Raw genomic sequence first — 21,605 nt, 5'->3', positions numbered from 1 at the left:
TAAAAAGGAAACAAAAATTAAAATTTTAAACTTAATTTGCCAAAGATTGAAACTTTAGGGTTACAAATGAAAATTTCAATTTTTTTTTTGGAAAACTCCCAAAGCCAAGTGTACATCTACTATATGCATAAAAGAGTTGCTTTTTAATAAGGTTTTAATTTGGTCAGATTTTTCAGTCAACATTTAACTTTTTTTTGTCTTTTTCTTTCCTTTTAAATTTGGTCAGATTTTTCAGTCAACATCCAACTTTTTTTGTCTTTTTCTTTCCTTTTAATAAAGAGCAAAATTGTCTTTTAACGTTTTATTATAGGACATTAAAAAAATCTGACAATTTTGCCCTCCATTAAAAGAGAGGAAAAAGATAAAAAAAAAACTGGATGTTAACTGAAAAATCTGACTAGATTTTTCTTTTAGATGAAAATGACAACAAAACTGAAACCACAAGAATCCAAATTCAAAAGGTTTGAGTTTTAGACGAGAGTGTTTGGGAGCATAAGGCTAAAGTTTTGAAGCCCAATATATGTGATAAGATAAAACAGGCCTTGGCCCACCCAAAAGGTCTTGTGACTGAGAACGGTCGTCGTGCTTGTTTGATGCAAAAGTGGCCGAAGAATAATCTCCACACCCCCTTCCTTATTCGATCTCTCTCGACGTTTAACGCCGCAACCGGCGACCATTACTTCATCCATCCTGTAAGTGCTCCCAAACATAATCAACACTTAATCATCGATATAAGTCTGTTAATCTACGCCCTTCGAAATGTGTTGCAATCTCCCTATGCTTTCATGTCTATCGATTGATTGATTGAAATACCCAGATCTTGTCTCCGTTTATTTAGGTTTTCATTTGTTCTTTTTGCTCTTTTGTAATTTATTTAGTTACAATTTTAGGGTAAGCAGCTTTTTAGTTTGTTGTTTGGAGATAATTTGTATAGAAATTGGGGGTGGATTTATATGGTAGTTGACTATGTGTTATGATATGTGTGTTTACAGGAAATTGGGTTAAATGGCTGGTGGTGGTAGGGGAATTTACCACTTGCTTAGGAGCAGCAGACTTCATTCTCATTCCACTGTAAGTATTATTGTGGTTTGCATTTTCTTTAATTTTTTTTGTTAGAAGTAATTTCCTTGTTGGTTCTTTTGTGGCTGTATTTGCTGGTCGGTTGGGCTACGGTTTTGGCTGTGTTAACATTCTGTTATTTTTACGTGTATGAGTGAGTGTCTCCATAAAATTTTGTTCTATCCTTTTTATTTACGCAAAAGCTATTTAAGAGTAGATTTTGTTATGTATCTTTTTTCTAAGCTTGGCTGTTTTTCTAGCTAGTAATTATTAAATCGAAAGAGGGTTATTAGATAGCCTGATAACCAAACTAACTACATGTGCATACTTGTCAATAGTGAGCATAGCAATCGCTATAGCCCGCTACGTAGCGTATGAGTCTAGGCTCACTATTATTAGGGTTGTCGTGATACATAGCGAGAATAGCGACAATTTTTTTTTGTTTTTTAAAAATATAAATAGCAGTTAAATATAGCTATAAAATTGCTGGATTTTAGCTTTTTGTTAAATATACATGTAAAATAGCATATATACCAGGGTATTTTGATGCAATATACATATAAAATTAAAAAAAAAATTCCAGTGTATCGCTATTTATGAAATAGCCGCCTTCTATTTATCGCTATTCGCTATGTAGCATATAGGTACCTTATCGTTGTTTGTCGCTATACGCCATTAACAACTATGTACATGTGCATCAAGTAGTTAAATTATATTATCTGGGACACGGGCTAATTTGACGTACTGAGTTCAAACTAAATCGTAAGTTCGTGACATTTACTTGGTAGTCGGTGTACGATTAAAGAAAGAGTACTAATGTTGATACTACTAGCACTTTGGTATTATACAGACCGTGATTATATGGATTTAGCACTCACTTTGGTCATGTCAGCTAATGTTCCATCTAAGTACATGGCCTCTGGTGATGCGAATGCGAGATAATCTGATTACTGCTCATTAGTTTCAGAACTAATGTGGGCCGAAATTAAGTTAGCCCAGAGATTTACCCAAACACTCAATTCCCAAAGCTAGTTCATGATATAATGCACTTGAGAATATGAACTGTTTTTTTTTCCCATTTGAAGTAAAACGATCTCATCTAGAAGACATGTAACCATTTTCTAAACGTAAACATGCATTTTGCCAAAGTAAATGTTTTGCATGCCTCTTGATGACCTTGGCCCAAGAATCACCAGAATAAACGTAACTTGGTTGACATACTATACTACGATACTCTTCTGCATTTCCATTGCCAGACACTATACTAGTTTCTTGTTATGTATCGTCTATTGATTTCCCAGTTGGGATCACAAACATGACATAAGAAATATATAAGTTGCTAATATCTCAAGTCTAGCTTCGTTTTAATATATCAATCACTAGTTGCTACAATAATTTACAAGTTATCAATAAAAAAACCAGGCCCTTCCAGTTTTGTCATCTCTAACTCCAAAGAAGGATCAAGATGCTTCCGGAACGAAGTCCCTTAGGGCATTAGCACTTCTCGGAGCAGGTGTTTCAGGGCTTTTGAGTTTCACAACAATAGCATCTGCTGACGAGGCTGAACATGGCTTAGAGTGTCCAAGCTATCCTTGGCCCCACGAAGGCATTCTCAGTTCATATGACCATGCTTCGTAAGTTTGTTTTTCAACTAATTTTCGTTACCTTTTTGTGATACAACATCTTAGTTCATATTGACTTTTTTTTTTTTTGTTCGTTGATCAGGATCCGACGTGGTCACCAAGTGTACACACAAGTATGCGCATCATGCCATTCGATGGGTTTGATTTCGTATCGTGACTTGGTGGGTGTGGCGTACACAGAAGAGGAAACAAAAGCAATGGCTGCGGAAATTGAGGTTGTTGATGGTCCTAACGATGAGGGTGAGATGTTTACCCGCCCTGGCAAGCTCAGTGATCGGTTTCCTCAACCGTACGCAAATGAGCAAGCTGCTAGATTTGCTAATGGTGGGGCCTATCCTCCAGACCTCAGTCTTATCACCAAAGTAACTAACTAACTAACTAACTAACTCCTCATTCTTGCTTTTATTTATTGCTATATTTACTATAGATTCTTACAATTTGTGTTTCGTCAGGCTCGTCACAATGGACAGAACTATGTATTTGCACTTCTGACTGGCTACCGTGACCCCCCTGCTGGTGTTTCGGTGAGTTGTAAAATCTCATACCACATATTAATATACATCGTTTATGCTATGTGACGTCTTTTTGGAGGGCGGTTTGGTAGGTGGTGTTATGTGTTAAATTGCTATTTATGATAGACATGTTCACCACGAGATCTTGTTGCTTTTGAAGATGTTTTAGTGTTACGGTGTTATTTTGATTTCATGTTCACTTAACTGTTATTCATTGACATGTAACATATGATTTTTAGATTTTTAAAATAGTTATGTTATTTTAAAGACAGTTATGACCATGTTGTTGATTAGTTAAATTTTCCAAGAAAATTGCCATATCAAACTATCAATAAACTGATTATAGCTATTTCTGTAAATTATTAGTTTATTACTTATTATTGTTAGGGGTATGCAAAAAACCGAATTAACCGACCCATAACCAAATTAACCGACAAAACCGAACCAAAAAAACCGGTTAATGTTTTTTTAACGTTATTTTACTAAGTTCGTGAAAATAACGTTAAAAGCGGCGGACGGTTAATCATGCATCATGTGGTGGCGTTGATAGCCGAAAGACAAAAGGGAACGTGCACTAATCGGTCTTTGTCCCGATTGTTGAGTGTTATGTGCCTTATGTCCAAGGCTTGATGCAAAACTACTATCGAGCCGGGGGTCTCACTGGAAGCAGCCTCTCTATTCCTGTGGGGTAGAGGTAAGGCTGTCTACATCTTACCCTCCTCAGACCCTACCTTAGCTTTGCTATTGATGGGATTTACTGAGTATGATGATGATGATGATGATGGTTGAACGTTTTTTTTGTAGTTATGGGTTATTTCATATCATTTTGATTGAATGTTTATATGAATTTATGGAATATATCATATCACTTTGTTTGAATATTCGGTAATAATTGGTATTAATATTATAGATTATATGTATTGTTAATATTATGTAATATTATGTAATATGCTATTATATAGAAATATGTAATAACAATTTATTTCATGTTCAGAAAAAAATGAGCTATTTTTTAGCTTGGCCTAAATTAACGGTTAACCATCCATAACGACCCGCTATTACTTCAAAACCGATTAACCAAACCACCATGACTGATCGGTTATGGTTATCCAATTAACCGACATCGCGCTTATGGTTATGATTTTGGGCCAAAACCGACCCACGCACACTCCTAATTATTGTATTAAAAGTACTCTCAATTTGCAAACTTTTTTTTTTTTTAATTCTGGTCAAACTTGGTCCACTTATCTAATCCACCTAACAGTCAAGCTACAAATATATTGCAGATCAGGGAAGGTCTGCACTATAATCCTTATTTTCCTGGGGGCGCTATTGCAATGCCTAAAATGCTTAATGACGGTGCCGTTGAGTATGAAGATGGCACTCCTGCAACAGAGGCTCAGGTTTGTTATCCCCTTCTTATATCGTCGACGTCAATTTTCTTTTAATTAATTTCAGTTGGTAGAAATTTAAATTCTTTAATTTAATTACTGCAGATGGGAAAAGACATCGTTTCATTTTTAAGCTGGGCTGCAGAACCAGAAATGGAGGAAAGGAAACTGGTAAATTGTTCACAAAAAAAAACAACTTATTTCAGCTTAAGGGTAAAGTTGTAATTTTGAATCCGTGTGGTATAACCGTATTGATTTTGGTTGGATGATGCAGATGGGATTTAAGTGGATATTTGTACTGTCACTGGCCTTGCTTCAAGCTGCATACTACAGGCGTTTGAGGTGGTCGGTTCTCAAGTCCCGTAAGCTTGTTCTTGATGTTGTCAACTAGAATTCTATTGATTCCTCTTGGTCAAAGGTTTGTGACCAGACTTTGGATGAGAAATAATTATTTTTTTTACTGTATAAGAACACTATGCGTTTCGGCCTTCTGCTTCTATATGTAAGGTGTGTTTTTGTAATGTGATAATAGTACTGGTTTTTTTTTTTTTTTTTGGAACTTGAAACCAAGGAATAATGGAGTCTTTTATTACGTGTGTTGTTTTAATTCAGCTGAACTGATCAAATCAATGATTTGCAATTTAAATAGAATGCGCACTAGTATGCTAAAGTTGTGCACGGCTATTAAATGAGTACAATGTAGCGTAAAGTCATGTGCCGTCATTTTAAATGCGTGACATGAACTCCGGGTCTGTGATAAGTCTGTGCATCGGTGTGTAAAGGTTTTGCTTCAACTAACAACGGTCACGATCGTGTTCAGTTTATTTGTTTCATAATCCACTTAACTTGGAAAACTTGAATATGTCGTATGTTAGTTTTCACTTAAATAGTATTTTGCATTTGTGGGAGGGGGTATATGTAACTTTTATCTTTTATAAATAAAGAGGTCTAGTGACTTGGGGAAGGGGGAATAGAATTGGTTAGTTGTTAGGCTCATTGCCTTGTGCATGAGAAGGGCTTAGCCCTGGGACCACTTGTGGTAGTTATCTTGTAGATCCTCGTGATCATATCTTTCAATTGAATACAATTAGCATCAATTGATTTCATCATCTCTGTTATACCATTCAGATCTTATCATTGGTCCGACCTGCCTACTCTGCTCTCCATTCATCTTCACTTTCAGGTGATTCCTCAAATTCGCATCTCAATTCAGCTTCACTATTCTTCAATTGCGATTTCTGCTCTATAATTCTCTACTTCAATTCTGCTCGTTCACATATTCACCCAGATTTGTCTTCAATTTTTTCGGATCTGTGAATACTCTTCATCGATTTCTAAATCCAATTCGTTTCAGATCCGTTTCAATTTTCGGGTTCCTGTTCAATTTCCGATTCAGATTTCGGATTCAACTTCTGATCTATTTTCCGATTCCAATATTACTTCAATTTCCGTTTCAACCATGGTGAACCAATCTACTCGTTTGGACATCCAGGAGCAGTTGATTCAGAAACTTCAGGGCGATTTGACCGCTCAGTCTTCGCGTTTGGATTCCATCGGTGCGGCTCTAGAGGCGGATTGTTTGGAGAATTCCGAGTTCCGTAAAATGATGGCGGGTTTTGTACGACAACAGGAGAAGAAGGTGAAAGATGACGGGTCATCAGGCTCTGGAATTTTCGATTTCGGTGATGGATCTCATGGTCCTTCGCATGGCCTTCCTTATGCGGTGAAGAAGGTTAAATTACCGGAGTTCAATGGGTTCGATCCTCAGGGGTGGATTACGAAGGCCTGTTTGTATTTCGAGATCAACGAGACGTCGGATAATTTGCGCCTCAAACTCATTCAATTGAGTATGACGGGGGTAGCTCAGTCCTGGTTCACCGTCCTTACTCAGTTGCGTCCGGCGATCACTTGGCCTGATTTCCAAGGGGAATTATTGTTACGCTTCAGTGGATTAGAGATCCACAATCCTTATGAGCAATTGGCTACCATTAAACAAGGGTGATTCTATTCATGACTTCATCGATGATTTTGAGTATGTGTTATCCTTGGTCCCTCGTTTACCGGAGTCTCAAACTCTTGGCTATTTCATTGCTGGTTTGAAAGAGGATGTCAAACAACAAGTCCGTTTACATCGCCCCACTACTTGTATGGATGCTATGTATTTGGCTAAAGATGTCGAGTTGATGCTTCGGCCATCGGATTCCAGCTCTTTGTTGTCTCGTTTTCGGTATTCTCAACCTGTCGGGCTGCCATTGGTAGGTTCCGGGTTCAGGCATCATTCATTTGGCACTAGGGTGTCCAAAACTGTTGGGAATTCTGGATCGGCTAGTGGACTCGGGGCTGCAGGTTCTCGTGATCGAGGTGTTCGCTCCTTATCTCGCACCGAGTGGGAGGAATGTAGGAAGAAAGGACAATGCTACAAGTGTGGACAACCTTATAGTCCAACTCATACATATCCCAATGGTAAACTTCATGTGATGTTGCTCGGCGATGATGAACCGGATGGATTCGAGGGGCTGCATTTTCAGTTGGAACATTTGGATAATGTCCAATCGGATGGGGGTACTCGCGCAGCTATGGGGTCTTCTACCAAGCCTTGAGGACAAGGCTTGTGTTATGGGGGGAGTATTGATAGGAATCGTATGTTAGTTTTCACTTAAATAGTATTTTGCATTTGTGGGAGGGGGTATATGTAACTTTTATCTTTTATAAATAAAGAGGTCTAGTGACTTGGGGAAGGGGGAATAGAATTGATTAGTTGTTAGGCTCATTGCCTTGTGCATGAGAAGGGCTTAGCCCTGGGACCACTTGTGGTAGTTATCTTGTAAATCCTCGTGATCATATATTTTACAATCAGCATCAATTGATTTCATCATCTCTGTTATACCATTCATATCTTATCATTTATTTACTTACTAGGTTAGAAACCCGTGTATTACACGAGGTTGTACATTAAAAACACTGTAGCTCAATTTTTTTTACCAAACATCTCATCACCGAAATTACATATTGTTACATGTAATAATGGTAAAATAAAATGTATAATAATATATCATAAAATTTAAATGCCTATTTATATAAAATGCAATATATAGCTGGATAACTCATCAAGAAGCAATCTTTTATAACCCCCATATATATATATATATATATAAAAAAAAAAAAAAAAACTCTTTTACTTATAAAGTATGTTTCTAAAAGTATATCTTTGAAAAACAATTAAATAAAATTTAAAAAAGTATAAAAGTATAGCTCCACATATTTTTCAAGCACCTCATTTGCATTTTTTTAATTATTTTATTAGTCTCAAGTATACCTATAATATTACCTATACAACTTTTGGTGTACATTTGACGAGGTTTTGTTTTTTTTAAAGGGTGTAGTTGACAGAATTATTTACCAAAATGACTTGTTTTAAAAGTATTTATCAAAATGGGTTCTTTTATAAAAAGATAAAGAAATACTAAAAAATCTCCTAACCATCCTATCTTCTTCCTTGTTAACCGGGGACTCCATGGTTATCCCCCACCAAATCACTACACCCTTTTGAAAAAAAAAACTCTACATATGCTGTTTTTTAACAACGAATATCTTGTTTTTCGTAAGACTTGAACCCAAGATCTCACACTTAAGTGATCAAGATTGCAATGAACTAATGATTTTTCAACTAAGAGTGATACTACAATACTTGCATGCATCATAATACCTTGAGATACACATTTAAAGATATGCATAATTGAATTTAGACAATTACAACTGATTTATAATTTACTTGTAGTAAATGCATTAATTAAATCTAAATGTTGACCACGTTTACAAAATACCTAAATTTTTTGAAGAAAAAACATTTCTTACTAAAAATTTAAAATCAATTAAATCAATCAATCAACCATCAGTTATTAATTATTATTATTAATCAAGAATAAATAAAATGGTTAATAAAATGTAGGAATACTCACAACATAACACATGACAAAAAAAATTTGAACAATTAACCTTTGCTTCAATACACCTGTAGAGGTAAAAACAAGTTTTATTGAATGTAAAAACAATTAAACAATTGGGTTACTAAGTCAGGAAGGATGAAAGGAGTAGGGGTGAGCTTTTTTTCCCAAATACGGAAATACCCATACCGATTTAGTTATTCGATACATGTATTGCTACCAAGTTTTATTGATTTTGGTATTTTGTACTTTTGGTATTGGTACGGGTAAAAATTGGTACTGGTATGATTTATATATAGAACTTTAATAGTTTTCTATTATATTATGTTTTATTTTATTTGGTATTATGGTATTTATGGTACTCGTACCAGTTTTACCTTTTTGCTACCCGTACAAGTGCTTAAGAAAAAAAAAAAACCAAAGTGGTATCAAAGCGGGTACTGTACCGAAATACCCGTGTTGTACCAATATATTCGATATTGTACTGCATAGTACCGTTACCGAAGTTCTATTAAAACCAAAACTGAATACCGCACCATATACGTTTGGTAGTTATCGGTATCGTATGGTACTGATAATAGTCCTGAACCAGTACCGTACCACATGGTGGCTAAAGTCAAAACCCATTGTCTTATCATCTATGTTTGGTCGGAATCGTTATGATACGGTACCGATATGTTATTACTACGGTACCAGAGTATTCGGGTAAAAAAATCTCATCTCTTCTTGCAAGTAATCTTGTGTGAGAAAAGCCTTAACATTCACAATGGAAGTCTATGGATCTCATATGTGTGTTTGAAGGTTATGACCGACACCTTTGAGGTTAATGAATCTCACATGTGCAATTAAAGTGTAACATGGCATTCTGAGTTCCACGAACTTCACCATTTTTGAATTGAAGACTTGGATCTTCATATGGGATACAAAGTTTATGGTTAATGTTTCGTATTGAAAACAATGATTTCACTACTTTGAGTGATGAGAAATATGATTTTCACAATTTAGTTGTGTCGTCTGATGTGTGTGCATTAATTTAGGTATTTAAATACTAAATTAAGAATACTCTTCGATTATATAACACACAAAGTGATTTCCAAGTTTAAAGTTTTCAAAACAAAGTGCATTGTTGGAGTGATAGTGGTGTCCCTTCTACATCGTGTACACACTATTCGCAAACAAGTTACATAGCCATGGTCCATATCACTATACGATTACAAATTACTAAAAACTGCTATTGAAACTTAAGTACAGGGGCGGACTTACCCCTAGCCCAAGGTGGGCGGGCACACCCCCGGGAAAAAAAAATTCGTGCTATTTTCCGTTGAAAATCCCGATCGCACCCCTTGAATTTTTTCGTCCGCACCCCTTAAATTTTTTCATCCGCACCCCTTGGAATTTTTCGTCCACACTCCACATACCTTAGGTAAAAAATGTTATCGATTTATATTTTAAATTTTTTTAGTAAACTCTAATTAAAAAAACTACCTAAATTATATAAACTTGTTGTCACACCCCAACCGATGGCGGAATCATCGGGGCGCGGCACTAGGCGAATCAGATTGCTCAAGAGAATCCATAACAACTATATTGCGATAATATTTATTACATCAGTTATCCCATACTAACAAATAATACAATCACATATGTTATCACAGATTTCTTGTCCTCTCGAACAATACAAATCCGACAACCTAGATTTTAGATGAGTTTCTAGACTTCCTAGCTTGATTTGAGATAGCCTGCGATCTAACCTACAACATACGTTAAAATAATGTCAATACAAAAGTATTGGCGAGTATACAGGTTTGATATGACATAGCATAATAGAAAAAGTGTTGCGAATTTCCTACATACATAAACGGGATACACGACATATATACTCACAAAACTGACACTACCAGCTAAATCCTCGATGCTCGATTATTCGATGGCATAACTAGACCCCGTCGGGCGCAATAGTACTATACTAGTCGTGGTGGGACATCGCGAGTTTAAGTCCTAGTACATATGCAACTAGCATCACGTATATCTATGCGCGCATGTCATTCGCAAGTGATAAGTAGATTTAGCATTTGATGTGATTTTCGATAGAACGTATGTTACACCCAAAAGTGCGATAGGAAAAAAGGGGTCAAGTATACTCACAGTGCATATTATGGTAGGTTAACACAGTTCGGTTGGATTGGCGGGAGAATGATTGAGAATGTCCTGATTGAAAATCTGTTCGAATGCTGGCCTATTCGGATGGGCTATCTTTCGAACAGATTTTCGTTCATTCTTGTGCAAACCGTTATTATCAAACGCTCATGTGATCAGTCTGTAATCAGGACATTCTCAATCATTCTCCCGCCAATCCAACCAAACTGTGTTAACCTACCATAATACGCACTGTGAGTATACTTGACCCCTTTTTGCTTATCGCACTTTTGGGTGTAACATACGTTCTATCGAAAATCACATCAAATGCTAAATCTATTTGTCACTTGCGAATGACATCTGTGCATAGATATACGTGTGCTAGTTGCATATGTACTAGGACTTATACTCGCGATGTCCCACCACGACTAGTATAGTACTATTGCGCCCGACGGGGTCTAGTTATGCCATCAAATAATCGAGCATCGAGGATTTAGCTGGTAGTATTAGTTTTGTGAGTATATATGTCGTGTATCCCGTTTATGTATGTAGGAAATTCGCAACACTTTTTCTATTATGCTATCTCATATCAAACCTGTATACTCGCCAATACTTTTGTATTGACATTATTTTAACGTATGTTGCAGGTTAGATCGCAGGCTATCTCAAATCAAGCTAGGAAGTCTAGAAACTCATCTAAAATCTAGGTTGTCGGATTTGTATTGTTCGAGAGGACAAGAAATCTGTGATAACATATGTGATTGTATTATTTGTTAGTATGGGATAACTGATGTAATAAATATTATCGCAATATAGTTGTTATGGATTCTCTTGAGCAATCTGATTCGCCTAGTGCCGCGCCCCGATGATTCCACCATCGGTTGGGGTGTGACACTTGTAGTACCCAACTTAACCCAAATACCCAATACCTTAACCCACTATTTCATTAAACATAATTAGCCCACTAACTACTAGCCCATTAACCAAACTCAACCTAAGTTCAAACTATAATAATTAAAATAAGCCCAATAGTCCCTTAGAATTCTTCCCGCCCTCCCTCTCTTGGGTCGTCTCCTGCCAGCGATCATCGAACACAACAGCAACCACAACAGCACGTCATCAGCAGCTGCGAACCACCGTCGTCCGACACCAAAGGGTAACAAAATTCTTAAATAGGTTTGAAATTTCATGTGTTTTGACGTTGATTATGTTGTTTAGATGATTTTTAGGGTGATTGCACACGATTTCTAGGGTTGAAAATTAAAATTAAAACATTATGTTATGGAGCGATGAACAATTTGTTTGTGATAGGAACCCTGAGTAGGGACGTAATGGCGCAATTTCTTTTGTTTTACATGACCCGACCCGACCCGACACGACCTGTCACGGCCCCCGACCCGGTTTGACCCGTTTCAGGAGCCGCGGGACAGAAATCCCGTGATATTTATTTAATTGAGTTTAACAGCGGAAGTTTATCATCAGGATCGTTGTAAAGCTAAAAACTTTTCCCGATTATTTTATTTCACAATTCGGGATAAAATCCCGGTAATTTACAATAACATGATTTTACTGATAAATCTTTATTTTTAGAAAACATATTTCTCTATTTTATAATGAGCCACTTTCTTTAAGCTTGAAATGCTCCCCAGCACTTTTCCTGGATTACAATAGATCACCTAAAACATGTTTGAAAAAGGTTTTGTTAGCGGAAAATACTGAGTGAATCATTCAGTTTACTAAAATGACTCGTTTATTATAATTTACAGTATTAAGAGTTTTTACATATGTTTCTGATATCTACCAGCTACCCACAGTATTTGTCACTCGACCGGATCTGTGACTGTGGTCATATCACCATTGGCTGCCCCAATGAATGACGTATATCACTTAATTTTAGGTTCGCCCACCTAATGTGATTAAAACAGTATACCGGTTGTAATTTGGTGATTACATAAACTTAATCACTGTAATTATAATTCTGAAAATAATTTGGAGTATTGTAAAACATTTGATAAAAAGAGAATGACTCACATTGCAGATTTAACACGGACAGAATATGGTTTAGCCTTGTTAACCTAATTTAAATAATAATGCACACAAAACCGGGTTAGTGATCAATACAGCATTTACAATAACTCACGAGATCAAATTCTCACAATGAACGACAAAGTGCGATACTTAAACATCCATCGATTTAACGACGAACGACAAAGTATCACACTAATGTGGGCGGCACTTAAACATCCATTGGATATATTGATCGGTCGGAAAATGAATCGTAATAGCGATCGAGTTATTACCCTGTTTTGCGGCAGAAATTCGATATTAGTGTGTGTTTTGGGACTGTTTCTGCTTATAACGTACTCTACACAACGAATTTCTTCGTCGAATTAACAACAGAAAGCAAGTCCCAATGTCTGCTATTTATACTGATTTTTGGACAGGCTTACGGACCGTATGGCATTTCCCTTTACGGTCCGTAAGGGGTGCAGTCTAATTACATAGGCTAGCTGGGTTTGGGACTAGCTTGCATGACTCACTTTTAAAATGAATTTCAATATGTACAACGAAAATTGTGGATAATTATCACTATGGTTTATCCCCCCTGAGTTTTAGGGGCCCTGATCCTAATTCTTATTGTTCTGAAAATTTTAGGGTTATTGCAGAATTACTTGGGTGTCTCAATTAGGGTTTTCTTATTGACTAATTATCATCCTAATTATGGATTTTAATGAGAGTTGTTACATCCTCCCCACCTTAAGAAAAATCTCGTCCTCGAGATTCATGGAAATAGATGAGGGTATTTCCGCTTCATTTCTGACTCCAGTTCCCAAGTATATTCTGGTCCCCTCTTTGAATTCCATTTGATTTTGACTAGCACTAGTCGCTTGTGTTTGAGAAACTTGACCTTCCGGTCTTCTATTTGTAAAGGTTTCTCTATGAATTTCAGCTTTTCATTTACCTCCACATCTTGAAGAGGTACTACCAGGGATTCGTCTGATAGACATTTCTTGAGATTAGATACATGAAATACATCATGTACTCCAGCTAGTTCTTCTGGTAGTTGTAAGCGATAAGCTACTGGTCCTATTCGTTGGATCACTGGGAATGGTCCAACATATCTTGGACTCAGTTTTCCTTTCTTACCGAATCGTACTACTCCTTTCCAAGGAAAAACTTTCAATAGTACTTTGTCTCCTATCTGGAATTCTAGTGGCTTGCGGCGATTGTCTGCATAGCTTTTCTGGCGATCTCGAGCCGTCTTTAGTCTTTCCTTGATTTGTGTTATCTTGTCTGTGGTTTCTTGTACGATTTCTGGACCTGATAATTTACTTTCTCCTATTTCTGCCCAACATACGGGAGTTCTGCACTTGCGTCCATACAGTGCTTCGAATGGAGCGGCTTCGATGCTTGAGTGATAACTATTGTTATAGGAGAATTCGATTAATGGTAAATGGTTATCCCAATTACCACCAAAGTCAATTACGCATGCTCGGAGCATGTCTTCTAGAGTTTGGATCGTCCTTTCACTTTGCCCGTCTGTTTGTGGATGATATGCAATGCTTAGATTGAGTCGAGTTCCCATTGCTTCTTGGAAGCTTGTCCAGAAACGGGAAGTGAAACGACTATCTCTATCTGATACAATGGAGAGTGGGACTCCATGTAAGGATACTACTTCATCCACATACAACTTGGCTAACCTTTCCATGCTAAAGGTTTCTTTCATAGGTAGAAAATGAGCAGATTTGGTTAATCGGTCCACAATTACCCAAATCGCATCGTTACCTTTTCTGGTTTTGGGTAACTTAGTAACAAAGTCCATTGTTATGAGTTCCCATTTCCATACAGGCATTTCTAACTGTTGTAGTAGTCCTGAAGGTTTCTGGTGTTCGACTTTAACTTGTGAACAGGTTAGACACTTAGATACGTATTCGGCTATATCCTTCTTCATTCCTATCCACCAGAAATTCTTTCTTAAATCTTGGTACATCTTATTGTTTCTTGGATGTACAGTATACCTAGATTTATGAGCTTCCAATAAAATCTTTGATCTTAAATTTCCCTGTTCAGGTACCCAAATTCTGCCTTTGTGGAATTTCCAAATTCCATCGTTTCCTTGTTCCAATTCTTTTAAGTAACCTTTCATTCCTTCGGCATCGTCCTTGATTGCCATTTCCTGAATTTTCTTCAAGTGTTCCATTAAATCTACTTGTAGATTTATTCTAAGAGCACGGATTCGCCTTTGCTTCTCATGATCCTTACGACTTAAGGAATCTGCGACTACGTTTGCCTTTCCTTCGTGATATTGAATATCACAGTCGTAATCACTTAGGATTTCCATCCATCTTCTTTGTCTCATATTTAACTCTTTTTGCCCAAATATATACCTTAAACTTTTATGATCTGTATAAACAGTAAACTTACTTCCATACAGATAATGTCTCCATATCTTAAGGGCAAAAACTATAGCTCCTAATTCTAAATCATGAGTCGTATAGTTTTCCTCGTGCTTCTTCAATTGTCTGGAAGCATACGCAATTACCTTCTTGCGTTGCATTAACACACATCCGAATCCTAATTTTGAAGCATCACAATATACTTCAAAGTCTTCTGTTCCTTCTGGTAAGGCTAAGATTGGATCATTGGTTAATTTCTGCTTCAAGATTCTAAAGGCTTCTTCTTGTTTAGGTCCCCATTCAAACTTAATGGCTTTATAGGTTAGCTTAGTTAATGGTACAGCTATCTTGGAAAAATCCTTAATAAACCGTCTATAATATCCGGCTAAACCTATAAAACTTCTAATTTCCATTGCGGTTTGCGGAACCTTCCAATTGGTAATTGCTTCTATCTTAGCAGGATCTACGTGAATTCCTTCATGATTCACCATGTGTCCTAAGAATTGCACTTCTTGTAGCCAAAATTCACACTTCGAAAATTTGGCGTACAATTTTTCTTTTCTTAACAAAGTTAAGAGTGCATGCAAGTGCTGACAATGTTCGTCCTGACTTTTTGAATAAATAAGTATATCGTCTATGAAAACAATTACAAATTTATCCAAATATGGTTTACAGATTCTGTTCATCATGTCCATGAATGCTGCAGGTGCATTAGTTAACCCAAAGGGCATGACTGTAAACTCATAATGTCCATACCTAGTTCTAAAAGCAGTTTTAGGTATGTCTTCTTCTTGAACCTTTAATTGATGATATCCGGAGCGCAAGTCTATCTTAGAAAAGTACCTAGCGCCTTGTAATTGATCGAAAAGATCATCAATCCTAGGTAATGGGTATCGATTCTTAATTGTAACCTTATTTAGCTCTCTATAATCGATACACATTCTCATTGATCCATCTTTCTTTTTCACAAACAACACTGGTGCACCCCAAGGGGATGAACTAGGTTGTATAAATCCTTTGCTTAGTAATTCATCTAATTGCTTCTTTAATTCTAGCATTTCGGTAGGAGCTAATCGATAGGGTGCTTTGGCTATCGGTGTAGTTCCTGGAATTAGATGAATCCTAAATTCTACCTCCCTATCTGGTGGTAACCCAGGTAAATCTTCCAGGAATATATCTGGGTATTCTGAGACTACAGGAATTTCCTTAAGTTCTTTACCTTTAGTACTAATGATTACTGAAATCATATATACTATTCCTTGTTTTCGTTCATAATTAGCAACTTTCATTACTGATATGAACTTCAATGGCTTTCGAGGTTTATCTCCTGTAATCATGATTACTTCTCCAGTAGGTGCTTGAATTTCTATAGAGTTTTTATCACAAATGATTTGAGCATCGTTGGTTATTAACCAATCCATTCCTAACACAACATCAAATTCAGCTAATTTCATAGGTAATAGGTTTGCAGCAAATTTATGACCTAAAAGTTCTATTTCTACTTTTTGCAAAACCTGATTGATTTTTACTGAATTCCCATGTTGGGTCAAAATGGAGAATGATGTTATCAATTGAGCTGACGTTATTTAGCATATTTATTATTTGTATGATGTAGCGTGATGTAGCGATTCTAGTTAGTATACTTGTGCATTTTAGCGAGTTTAGTAGGTTTTCCAAGCAAGAGGCGGCTTGCTTGGAGGACAAGGCTCAGGGGCTATATATATATATTACTACACCTCACTTGGAGGGTGTGCATTTTGTGAGCCACCACCCCGGGGGAGCTCACCCGGGGTGGATCATTATCTTGTATTTGTTCTTATCACAATCAATGAAGGTTTCTATTGTTAAATCATATGTTCATCTATCTTTTTAGTGTTTGTTTATCTTTGTTCTTGGCTCAAAATCACCCGTCTCATTATTTTTCACCGAACTGAAACTGAAATCGGATCGTTATGGGACTATCATTTGGTATCAGAGCCTCGGTGGCTCGTTTCAGTTTTCGGTTTGGTCGGGGCTTCACCGGAAAACTGCCGGAGACGTAAAAGGATTAAAATCTGTGTGTTTTGATGTTATCTGATTCGGAGTGGAAGAGGCTATAAGGGTGGCAGCTAGGATTAGGAGTTCTCTCTCTATGGCATCTTTATTTATGGCAGCCTCTTCGATTTTCATCTATAGCCTTATGGATCTGTTGATTGTTTCATCTTACTGTTTAATGGTGATTATTAGATTTTGGCTAGTTTGTGCTTCAATGGAAGATTTGAAGGTGGCGGCTAAGGATCTAAAAACTATGAAAGCCGATTTTCATAGTTACATTGAAAGTGGTGTGCATAAGAAATGAAGATTAGTACTTCTGGTTTCAATTTGAAGTCGTGATATCACAATAATCAGATCTGGGTTTGAATAATTTTCGCTATGAATGATATGGGGGCATTGATGCTGAAGATTATCCAATCTATGGAATCGAATCCGTTGTAAGCTTTGTATCCGGCTGATAACAGTTGTGTCTGTCGTGTTTCCTTTTTAACCGGTATTGGTAAACGGTCGGTCGTTAACTTTCCGATCAAGAGTGGTTGACGGTGTGGGTGATGGCAGAAAGTGGTCTATGGTAGGGACTGGTGGGATGATGGTTCACGGCGGTGCATTGTGTGTGATGGTACAATATGCATGGTAATATCAGATATGGCCTTTTTCCGGTCAGGCGTGTGTCTCCGGTGAACTGGTGGCGGCTGATGTCCTTTTTTTTTGCGACTAGGGTTTTGCAAAGTTTGAAGATGCATGTTGAGTGGGCTTGGGCCCCACAAATTTATTGGTTCATGTTTTCTGGGCGATGCAATAATTCTCAGGTTTGTGTGTCTTTTGTTGCACTTAGGGCCCACCATGATAGCATAGATGACGGTTATTATGCCTGATTTCTTTACATTGGCCAAAGTGCATTATTAATTATGTGGAATACTGGGTTATTATATGCTTATCAGTTTAGAAATGTTTCACATAATTTTTTTTGGGTTGGTTCCACTAATGGGTTAAGTGTGCATCATTTTTCTCAAAATGATTTTCATAGTTGGGCTCCAACGATGAGGGATGCATCAAAATGATGATTTTTGGCCCACTTAAAAAGTCGCAACATGATGGATGATTTTTAATTTGGTCACCATGATTATTTAATAAAGTTCCGTACGGCCTACCTGAATGTGGGTGACGACTGCTGAAATTTCGACTGGGCCACGCCTCTTTGGCCCACTGTTCCAGATTGTTGGTTATGGACTAATGGGATTGTTTATTGGACGTCACATATTCAGTAGGCTTAATCGGTTTGGAATTTTGGATACGTCTTCATTGGGCCATGATTGTTTATTTGTGGTATGGATTTTACTTGGGCTGTGAATTTATAGATATGAATTTGGTTTGGATATTTGGGCCGGGAGTACAAGACTATTATATGGGCTAGAATTTATTATACATTTTTTGGGTCGCGAACAAGACTGGGCCAGGGGTATTATAATATATTTTGGGTCGTTGATTTTTATGGTATTGGGTGACATTAGTAGTGGATCAGGAGCTAAACGCAATTTGACAGAATTGAAGATCCTCACAATGAAGCTAATTATTTAATTTTTATCATTGGAGTTTGAACCCTATCACATGCCTATTACAATTTTATCTTTAATAAGATACGGAGCTTTGATCGACAAGATATAGGAGGGTCTACATTTGCGGGGGAAAACGACAATGAAGATTTTGGGTATTTAGCCGATTTGTGAAGATTCGAATACAACGTCAGATTTATTTTTGAAGATCATTTGAAGAATTGATAGCATCATTCTTGGGGGAATATTGTTGGGTCAAAATGGAGAATGATGTTATCAATTGAGCCGACGTTATTTAGTATATTTATTATTTGTATGATGTAGCGTGATGTAGCGATTCTAGTTAGTATACTTGTGCATTTTAGCGAGTTTAGTAGGTTTTCCAAGCAAGAGGCGGCTTGCTTGGAGGACAAGGCTCAGGGGCTATATATATATATTACTACACCTCACTTGGAGGGTGTGCATTTTGTGAGCCACCACCCCGGGGGAGCTCACCCGGGGTGGATCATTATCTTGTATTTGTTCTTATCACAATCAATGAAGGTTTCTATTGTTAAATCATATGTTCATCTATCTTTTTAGTGTTTGTTTATCTTTGTTCTTGGCTCAAAATCACCCGTCTCATTATTTTTCACCGAACTGAAACTGAAATCGGATCGTTATGGGACTATCATCCCATCTGCGGTTTCGACTGTAAAGATTTGCCTAACGGTAGTTAAGGGTAATTTAAGAGCTTGGCAGAATGAAGTATTTATAAAACTTTGGTTTGCACCAGAGTCAAACAATACTTTTGCATAAACGTCGTGAACTAAAAACGTACCGGCTATCACATCCGGGATGAGCTCTGCTTCTTGAGTGGTTAGCTGGAATGCTCTGGCATTCTTCTTAGTAGCTCTTTCGGTCGCCTTGGATTTGTTGTCTACTGGTTTGACTAACTTAGGACATTCTGTTTTGAAATGTCCGGCTTCTCCACAATTGTAACAAATTATGGATTTCTTTCTGCAGTTTTCTTCACGATGTCCTATCGTTTTGCAAAAATTGCAAATTTTATTACATTTTCCAAAATGTTTCTTTTTGCAAATTTTGCAGAATGGCAAAGTTGAAGATTGCCCTGCTCCTCTTTTCTTGAAACTACTATTACCCACCCTAAATCCTTGGGTAATTTTTTGAGCTAGTTCCTTCTTTCTGTCTTCATCTCTTGTGCGTATCAATTCATCAGTCAGAGTGTTAGCTAATTCTACGGCATCGTCAATAGTGCGAGGTCTCGCAGCCTTAACGATATTGTGAATTTCGCTAATTAATCCCCAAATATAGCGAGAAATGAGTACCGGTTCTGGCGAAGCCAGTGTTGGTACCACTCTAGCATATTCAAAGAATATCGAAGTATAACCACGACAATCCACACCTATCATCCGATGATTTAGGAACTTATTTGCCATTTGTTCCTTTTCATACTCAGGACAGAATTTTCTTTCTACAAGATTCTTAAATTCTTCCCAAGTCATAGCATAAACCCTACTTCTTCCTTTAGCTTGTAACACAGTGTTCCACCATTCGAGTGCTCCTTCTTTAAATAGATTTGATGCGTACATGACCTGATCATCTTTGGCACACTTACTTATTGCAATTATTGCTTCGGTTTTCTCTAACCAACGCAGTGATGCAGTTGCCCCTTCATTGCCTGCAAATTCAGTGGGTTTACAAGCAAGGGATTCTTTGAAAGTGCAACCAGGTGTTGCAGCTTTCAGTTTCTTAGGGAGCGGTGTGTGCTGGGATTCATTATCATGATTAACATGATTATTGCCCCCGTTTATACTATTACTGAAGTTATCTTCAGAAGTACGTTTACTAGGAACGATATGTTGCGATTCGATTGGACTTTTTACAGCAGCAACGAATGCTGGAATAGCATTGGCTATCCCTTGAGCAACAATATTTTCAATATCTTGTCTAGTCATATATTGATCCCCTGGACGTTGCTCCGACTGATTAACCTCAGTTACCGGTTCATTACCAATATTTGCCATCTGATAATATATATATAATTTTTATTAGTATCTGATAATTAGCAATTACACACAAACAATCAAACAATAATACATGTATAGTCAAAACTATCGATTTCTCGATTCCATTTTATATCTGTTATAGTATGCATCAATACACACAATATTTTACAAAGTTTTATTCGTAGTTATGTTACAGACTGATTTCACTATTTCTTTTACTATTACACAACTATAGTTTTACCACCCTCCTATCTTTCGCCACTTGTCGTCTTAAAAACGAAATTCCCTTTCATCATACTTCCAGGCAATTTGTCCCCCTATCTCCCTGATTCTATTTCCTGCATCCATCAATTCTTCACCATAATGGCGAAGTTCCGCCATATTTTCGTTACTCATTGGTGGATTAGGTAGGGGTTCTGGATCGAATTGTGGAAGAAAGGAATAAGGGTCATTGACAATATTTTGAAATTGCCAATCATTCGTCCACCATTCGTCCATTTCTACAGGTTGAGAGTGGACTATTGGTTTCGGGATTGCTGGTTCAAAATTCATAGGGAGTGGATTTTCACTAGGATAGGTAAAAACATTCGTATTGACAGGTTGAATAGTCTCACAGTTTGCCAATAGAAAATCTATTTCCTCCTGAAAAGTTATTCCCTGGTTTTGGTTGGAGCTCTCTCCAATTTCTATCTGAGTTGGTCTAGAACCTTGTCCTACTTCCATTTCTATATCTTTAGAATATTCCTCAAACTGTTTTTCCATTTGCCTAGAGTCTTTCTTGACTTCAGTTTCCATCTCTTGCTGTTTAGTATTTTCTTTGATTACAAGTTCTTTGTAATACTCCGGCGGATGGGAGGTCCGTGCAACTACCCCCCCCCCCTTATTACAATTTCTTTTCCTTTTTCTAAAGGGTTGTTTATTTTAAGA

At 37.1% G+C, this 21,605-nt stretch overlaps 1 protein-coding gene across 2 annotated transcripts; it reads left to right on the top strand.

The window, feature by feature from the left end:
- The first annotated feature begins 545 nt into the window (after positions 1-545).
- LOC110878411 (cytochrome c1-2, heme protein, mitochondrial) lies at positions 546-5,253 on the top strand. 2 transcript variants are annotated; one of them, XM_022126711.2, is made up of 8 exons: positions 546-692; positions 993-1,071; positions 2,482-2,693; positions 2,785-3,064; positions 3,155-3,226; positions 4,501-4,617; positions 4,711-4,776; positions 4,880-5,253. In XM_022126711.2, exons 2-8 carry the CDS (start codon positions 1,006-1,008, stop codon positions 4,994-4,996), a joined length of 930 nt encoding a protein of 309 aa, XP_021982403.1. In that variant the 5' UTR covers positions 546-692; positions 993-1,005; the 3' UTR covers positions 4,997-5,253. The 2 variants fall into 2 exon arrangements, with proteins under 2 accessions (XP_021982403.1, XP_021982404.1); XM_022126712.2 differs by having other exon boundaries at positions 558-838.
- The last annotated feature ends 16,352 nt before the right edge of the window (positions 5,254-21,605 follow it).

The sequence above is a fragment of the Helianthus annuus genome, chromosome 9, assembly GCF_002127325.2.
Source record: "Helianthus annuus cultivar XRQ/B chromosome 9, HanXRQr2.0-SUNRISE, whole genome shotgun sequence".
In the NCBI taxonomy this organism is placed as follows: domain Eukaryota; kingdom Viridiplantae; phylum Streptophyta; class Magnoliopsida; order Asterales; family Asteraceae; genus Helianthus; species Helianthus annuus.
This window is presented reverse-complemented; position numbering and strand designations above follow the sequence as displayed.